The 8,057-nt window shown below is 41.7% G+C and overlaps 1 protein-coding gene across 1 annotated transcript; it reads left to right on the top strand.

Annotated features, from left to right (window-relative positions):
• LOC121693446 (interferon alpha-inducible protein 27-like protein 2A) lies at window positions 1-2,469 on the top strand. Its single transcript, XM_042072858.1, has 4 exons — window positions 1-131; window positions 249-278; window positions 668-829; window positions 1,811-2,469. The coding sequence occupies exons 1-4, from the start codon at window positions 122-124 to the stop codon at window positions 1,903-1,905; spliced, it is 297 nt and encodes a 98-aa protein (XP_041928792.1). The 5' UTR covers window positions 1-121; the 3' UTR covers window positions 1,906-2,469.
• Window positions 2,470-8,057: the final 5,588 nt, after the last annotated feature.

Here is an 8,057-nt window from a genome sequence, read left to right as displayed (position 1 = left end):
CGCTAGGTAGCCTATCCTATTTAAGGATGTAACTTCATCATCACGCGTCTCATAACCCTAGGAATCACACTGACTAACTTCGTAACTACTCCAGTCGGAGCTGTACGAACACAAATAGACTATGGGACTCCGTGAGTAGCCTTGCTCCTGTTTCTTATTCGTTTTAGTGTGTTTTTAATGACTAATTGAAAAACTTGACATAGGCTACCTTTTTTAGTTGATTAACAAGCCCACTTATTTCTATTTAGTGACAGCTGCAGCAGTTGCTGCGGGAGCAGGTAAGTTTAACTTTATTAAACGTTTATGATGATGACGCTTGCTCTTCTATCTTCCCTATACTCCTCTCCACTTCCCTCCTCTACCCCGTCTCCTACCATAGCCTACTTTAACTAGTAGCTCACTTAAAATAGGCACTCCAATAGTAGTAGCCATAGATATAGTAGGCTACTACTAGTAGCCTAGGCTATATGCAGTGCAGTAATTCCTAATGTCTCCTCTGCACTGTAGCTGAAATATTCTATAGCTGTGGATAAAAACGTTTTCCAAATGAGTAGGCCTAGTAGGCTTTGTGGGTTGATGTTCTTCTGAGCAGAGCCTATAAAACAATTCTGAGGTGTCTAAATGGGCTAGGTCTGCAGACTATGTTCCTTTAATTTTCTTATGCAAGGCGGAGCTGTGGTTGCCGCACCGTTTGTCCTCGCGGGGATCGGTTTCACAGCTGGTGGAATAGTAGCGGGGTCCTATGCAGCGGGTATGATGTCGGCCGCAGCAGTGGCCAACGGAGGAGCTGTGGCAGCCGGCACAACTGTGGCTGTGTTACAGTCCGCAGGTAATCCACTTGCATTGTCACTTTGATCTGAATACCTAGTGATGGGAGTCTCACAGCGGGCTGTGCTAACCTCCCCCGCCCACCTCTGCAGGAACGGACTGGACTGACATAGGCACTTTACAAACGGATAACCCCGTCATTGTAACCAAAATAATTAGCCTACAAAAAACCCTGGACTTTCTTCCACTAGCCTACTATTCGGGTGCACACCTGATAGTCTAACAATATTATTATGCCAGTGAAAGTACAAAAATATTCACATAATCTATTGATTAATGATTATTAGGCTACTTTGCCTCGTGTCTTCATTCAAGTAGCAACCAACAGGGACGTCACTTTTTAAGACTAACAGACATTGCACATACAGTCAGGAACAACATTATTTATACCCCTGGTAAATATTGATTTAATGTTGATTTTCTCTTGAGCAATATGTTGGTTCTGAAAATGACACTGCCACTAGTCCAAATCAGTGTCTAGGCCTTAGAGGTTCGTCAGGCAAACCGGAAATCATAAGCCGAGAGGAAGGAATAACTCCCAGCGTGGAGAGAGCAGGCCTCTTATCCCCAAGTCAATCACCTGTCATCCTGCACACCTGTGCACTAATCACCTGCCACAAAAAGAGAAAACACAGGCAGCAAACAGGCACACAAGTGGGCGGGGCCACAGGACTTGTTACACTCATGATGTCATTTAGTTTAACAATATTGCCAGGCATTGTCTGAAAAACACCCGCTATCGTTATCACCTCTGTTGTGTACAAGATATTGACAGAGCAGTAACTTTAAAAAACTATCAGAAAACAGCATTAATTGTTCTGGGGCACGTTTCCCAAAACCATAGTTGCAATGCAATTTACCATTGCCATACCAACTAATTTGCTAACAGGTTAGCAACTATGGTTTTGGGAAATGCACCCATGATTAGTTAGGTCTATCCAATTGACCCCTGTAGCTCAAAATAGTGTCTTTTTGATTGCAGGTGTTGTTGGCCTTTCAGGAACAGCCACAGCAGCAGTGGCAGGTGCCGGTGGGACACTGGGCTGGCTTACTGCAGTAGTAGCCACTCTGATTTAAAGGAATAGTCTGCTCTCAAGACGATGACCATCAGGATTTTCTGTTCTGTTGTTGGCTTATCTGAACATTGGAGTATCTACTTGCAGACTGCAGTTAGGCTTAATAATGCATAAGTTTGACCCAGACAGGTTTTATATGCAATAAACTAAAGTCATTCCTCTGCATTGTAACTTAAAATGTTTTACTACTGCTGTAGTTGTAGCTCTGTAGCTTAAATGTTAAAATGCTTAAATGTTAATAGATTGACTGTTGTTCTATTGCTGCATGTAAGTTGCTTTTAATGTAAATTTAAATATGTTTCACTACCCTTTGAATGTTTAACATGGGTCTAAAATGGCCTGTATTCATTTCTATATTTCAAGTTCAAGTTTATAGACAGATAAAAATGTCACATCATACCAGTAATGACATTCTTAGACACAACTTCACAGAGTAAGTGAAATAGAAATAATAATTAAAAAAAAGTTAAAAGTATTTAAAGTCTTAAGACCAAAAAGAAAGATAAGAAGAAGAATTGAAGTGGTAATTGCAATCATTGATGATATTAAAGTACACTTTAAACAAGCGGTGTGTATGTGATCATATGGAAGGTGTACACTTTTAATAGTAAAAGTTGTCATAAGTGTTAATAATGAATTCAGTGTCCCGATGATTTGTGGATAAAACAGTCTGAATCGGATGGTATGGGTCCGAATACTCTTAAACTGCATGTCGGATGGCAAGAGGATGAATAGGCTGTGACTGGGGTCAGAGAGGATCCGCTTAGTCTTCCTCCTGCAGCGTTGGCTGTGCAGGTCCTGTATGGTTGGTAGCTCAGTCCGTGTGATGCGCTGAGATGACCTGACCAACCTCTGCAAAGCTTTGTGGTCATGGGCAGTGCTGTTGCTGTACCATGCTGTGATGCTGCCAGCCAAGATGTTCTCAATGGTACAGCGGTAGAAGTTGGTCATTATACTGGCATCCATACCAAACCTCTGCAGCCGCTGAAGAAAAAAAGTGTTGTCTTGCTGATCCTTGCTGAGTCATCACATTGATGTCAGTAGAGACGAGTGAAGCAAATTTCGACCGTTTCCTGTTGGTCGACAAGGTTTTCTGCGCAGGCTCAGGGGACGTAGATGTGATGTAGTCAGTCTGACCCGTGTAACTCTTGTGATAGCTGCACCGAGAACTTCGCTGAAATGTTGTGGTCCGATGCTTTCATGGATTTTCCCAATGGATTTTCCTTCTGATATATCTTTTACTGTTTTTCCCTTGAATATCATTCACATACTTCCCCCCAGTTTGCCTGCACGTTCTATGGTTCTTATCATAGACAGTAAAAGATAGGCTCTTATCCAGAGAATATGGTTACACCAAAGTGGTGCCTAATTGAATGGGGTTCAATAGAATGGCTTGCTGGAATTGGTCTCCTTTTATCTTATTTAGCAGGTACGTTAACATTACACCAGCTTAATGTTATATGGGTAAAATAATGTTGCCGTTAGCATTGGTTCAGTGATGGAGGCGATATTTTTATTGTTGGTGTATTTGTGAAACATAAACACGGTTATACCAAGCAAATTGATAACAGCACTGTAATTGTCTCTTTCAACTATCATCTCATTCTTTTCTGACCATGCTGACAGGAGCTAGGTTAGTTAGCCACAACGCTAAAGTTTGATGCTAATGTGATGGTTTGCTAATGGAACCATCTACATGAAACCTGTCTATGATGCATCCTAAACACCGGGCTGGGACATTTCTGCTTGCTAAATAGGTTTTTCTGCTGTTGACTCGCTCACAGTCCTTGGTGGCTCTGTCAATGCTTTGTAAAATGTTGCATTAAGACCACAAAAAGTCTACACAAAATAAATGTGAGCATCTGAGCTAACGTTCATTCTGAAACACCCACTACACTCTAGTTTCAATTTCTTGCATTTCAACAAAGGTGTTTCAAGTAAGGAAGAGCATGGTTTAGGCTTCATAGACTTAAAGCAAAGAAACTGATCATATTTGTAAAATGTTTTGCTTGCATAAAGGGGGAGTCATTAAGAATAAACTGCTCACAATGTAGTTTGTGGCAATGTACAGAACAAAGACCTCTTTTATTCTTACTATTCTTTCTATTCTATACAACAAAACGAATTATATGAAGAGCCTTTCATTAGGTAACTCAATAGTTAGGCCTATTTAATGCCCCATCTTGATTAGAACCTTGTTATAGGAGAATATTTGTACATCGTGTCTGTTAAAAATGTTGAAAAATGTCCGAACGTCGAAATCGGTATCGGCACTCAAAATCCCATATCGGTCAGGCTCTATAAGGAGATGGAGACAAATTGACATACACACACACGCATCCACACACAGACACACACACATGCACACATCCACACACACAGGCACGCACACACTCACACGCACGCATGCACACAGACACACACGTGCGCACACACAGGCATTCACATACAAGCATACACAAAAGTTTCAAGAGTGGGGGATGGAGTTAGCATGACGAGCCAGACCCACATTAAAATGTAGGGTCTGGGGACTCACCTTTCGCAGTGCTCAGTCCGAGGGGCGGGATAATCGGTTGTCTTTCACTCTTACAACTCTTGAGTCCCATGCATTTTCCCACCAGCGGAGCTACTTGGCTAGCTTAGTTCAAACTTTTCAAACTTAACTCTTAAAGCTTAACTCGTGTCACGCTGTTCGCCAACAGCAACATCCACCTTTTTTATTTTCAAGTAGCCGGGAATTCACGCCAAACCGTTTCAACTCTGCCATCAATCATTATGTTAAGCCCGCCTAATGACTCTATACACTATGTGATTGGCCCTATCGAAGTTTAATTTTTCCAGCTCGCAAGCCAACGGAGAGTTGCTAGACTAGGATGGAGTAGGAGATGGAGACAAATTGACGAGTGTGATTTATTTTTGCGGAACGGATGTACAGGACTGAGCGGCTGTCTTATTTTGTACCGCTATGCGGTACATCTAGTTTTAAGTAGATTAAGAATACAGGCGCCTAACTCCAATTCTATTAAAAAAAAAATGTTTTTACTATATCTGTGCTGAGATTCAAGTCCAGTTGATAGATAACCTCCCCACTGTCATGGATAGTTATTTGTCTACTCGAAGTAACAAAGCAGTAGGTCATATTAACCGGAATATAGGCCTACCGTTGTTAAGATTAACTTCTTACTCCACTTTTGATGTAGCATGTTTAATAGTCACATTCTGAAATTAAAATAAAATCTGAGATGGAAGCTGCACTCTTCACTTTCTTTTTTGCCTTAAAATTTGACCAGTGGGATGTATTTTGCACTTTGAAGAAAACAACTAGTCTTTGACATAGATGTAAACAGGCAGGTAAATAAATCAGAACTGTGCATCAAACCCTGCTGGTGTAGGCTAAATGCAGTATACGTTCTGCTAAATCCACCTGTTTTTGTGCATGCTAAACCTTAATTGGGCATAGAGACTTTTCAGTGGAGCTATTACATCTATTGACGAAGCAACACATTTTCTGCCTTCAAATTTGGTTGGCCGGATAAATTTGGGCTGGGTGCAGCTCAGTGATAATGACTATCCTCTTATCTTGTGGCACAGAAGTTCTCCCCTTCTTATCTTGTGGCACAGAATCGTCACAGAATGTTTTGAAAAGGACAGCTGAGTGACAGACGTAAGCCTGCTATACCACTTCAGTTATGGATCCAAGTAGGCCTACTGTACTTTATTATTATGACCGCCGCGCAGCGAAGCGGCGGTCATATAGGTTTAGTCAGATTTGTTTTTTTTTTTTCTTTTTTTCTTTTTTTTTTTTTCTTTTTCGCATGCCCAAATTTCCGTCAATGATTCCCGGGACACTGAAAGACCGGGGTACACGAAACTTGGTGGACATGTAACCCCACATGGATAGCATGGAACCATCGTTTTTCGTTTTGATCTGTAGCCCCCCCGCTGAATTGGACCCCCCGAAAGGAGGGTAGGGCAGACACAGTTTTCTGTGAATATCTCGAAAACCGTAGGGTTTAGGAGGACCATTTTTTTTTTGTATGTTGATCTCAAGGGGCCATGTCAACCCATTCCATAACCACTCATTTCATGTATAGCGCCACCTAGTTAAACACAAAAAAGTAAAAATGAGGTGGTGTAATTGAAGGTATCTGTGACCTAACATAGTCAAAACTGCACGAAATTGGAAGTGTAGGATCATTATGACACCCTCTGTATGCACGCCAAGTTTTGTGGAATTCCGTTCATGGGGGGCCACACAATAAATTAATTTATGTTACTATACACCAACTGGCCTGTAGGTGGCCGGAGACAGTTTTCTGTGAATATCTCGAGAACCGTAGGGCCTAGGAGGTCCACCTTTTTTTTGTATGTTGGTCTTAAGGGGGCATGTCAACCCATCCCATTACCACTTATTTCATGTATAGCGCCACCTAGTTAAAAATTAAAAAGCAAAAAATTAGGTGTTTTCATCTCAATATCTCTGGCTGACAAGGTCAAAACTGCACGAAATTAAAGTGTAGGATCATTATGACACCCTCTGAATGCATGCCAAGTTTTGTGTACTTTCGTTCATGGGGGGCCTTACAATAAAATAATTTATGTGTACATTTAGTGACGTACACCAACAAGGATTCCCGGGACACTGAAAGACCGGGGTACACAAAACTTGGTGGGCATGTAACCCCACATGGATAGCATGGAACCATCGTTTTTCGTTTTGATCTGCAGCCCCCCCGCTGGACTGGACCCCCCGAAAGGAGGGTAGGGCAGACACAGTTCTCTGTGAATATTTTATGGTATGTTGGTCTCAAGGGCCCACATCAACCTGGCTCATAATCACTCATTTGTGATTTGCCCCCCCCCCCCCCCCCGCCCCGGTCAAAAATGAAAATGCAATATTATTCTGCTTTAATCGCCCCTATCTTCAGTTAAGATGTTCAGAACTGCACCAAATTTTATGTGTATGATTGACCTGGCATTCTCTGGGGGTCTGGGGGTATGCCAAGTTTCGTAGAATTTCATCCATGGGGGGGGCTAAAAAAATTAGGTTATGTGTACATTTAGTGACTGTACACTCATTGGCCTGTAAATGGCGGTGCACACATATAAACATGCACACACACAGGCACCCACATACTATCGGTATTAGAACGGCCGATACATAATTACAAATTCAATAGGATCAAAAGAAAGCCAAAATATTCATCATCATCATCATGGCTGCATTTTCAGTATTGGCGATAAGTAGTCGTTTGTCCACTAGATGGCGCATCGTTGCAGTGAGACGTAATTTTTTTGGAAGTTAAAAGTGGGTTGAAAAAATAATGGACACTTCCTACAAGGACTGTAATTTACCGCAGCGAACATCTAATAAGGACAGGACGATGTTCACATGAAGTGTAAGTGAGGATGAAGTGAGGATGTTTATCTGACATGCGGTTATACCAAGCAAATTGATAGCAGCACTGTTTGTATCTTTCGACTGTCATTTATTGCACGTGCTACAAAATCATTCTGTGCAATGGAAGATTTACCAACGTTACACGGGTCTGATACAGTTTTGCCTATACATGCGTGAGACTGAGACGCCTGTTTATTTTGTTTTAAGTGCGTGCAGGGTGTGAGAGGGGAATCGATGTGCTTTGATTCCAGCTTGGTAGTTGTAGTCTGTGAAATTAAAAAGCACGTGTGTGTGAAGTATCCAAACAATGACACCTTCATTTCATTATGGCTGCTTTAGCAACACACCTTAAGCTACTGTGTAGTGGGTCCCATTTAGAAGTGGCTACTTCATTCGCGCTTTCCTTGACTCATGGAACTGCGTGAATGTTATTACAACTTTTCGCCACGATATGGCAGTTTAAGTCCGCTTGATACTGTAAGTCGTAAGCCATTGGTTTCCAAAGGAGATTTTATTTGTGTCGCCAGCATAGCCTATTGACAATTTATGTTGTAAATAGGCCTACCTTATAATCCTACCTGTAGCTTAGGGAAGCTAACCGCTTTCTATTAGGATCTAGTTTGTTAGTTACAGTTTTGTCATAACTCCCTAATGCATTTTTGCATTTAGAATAGCCAGAGCGTGTATATCTCAATCTGAAAATTAAACAATATCGGGTGCCTATGGACTAGGCTGGGTGAACCCAGCCTGAT

This window comes from Alosa sapidissima, chromosome 19, assembly GCF_018492685.1.
Source record: "Alosa sapidissima isolate fAloSap1 chromosome 19, fAloSap1.pri, whole genome shotgun sequence".
NCBI classification, from domain to species: Eukaryota; Metazoa; Chordata; class Actinopteri; order Clupeiformes; family Clupeidae; genus Alosa; species Alosa sapidissima.
Note: the sequence above shows the minus strand (reverse complement) of the source record. Positions and strands in the feature narration are given on the sequence as shown.

Coding starts and splice junctions, on each gene's coding strand:
- LOC121693446 (XM_042072858.1), top strand. Junction 279..667: donor AGCAGTTGCTGCGGGAGCAG/GTAAGTTTAACT, acceptor TTCTTATGCAAG/GCGGAGCTGTGGTTGCCGCA. Junction 830..1,810: donor GGCTGTGTTACAGTCCGCAG/GTAATCCACTTG, acceptor TTTTGATTGCAG/GTGTTGTTGGCCTTTCAGGA.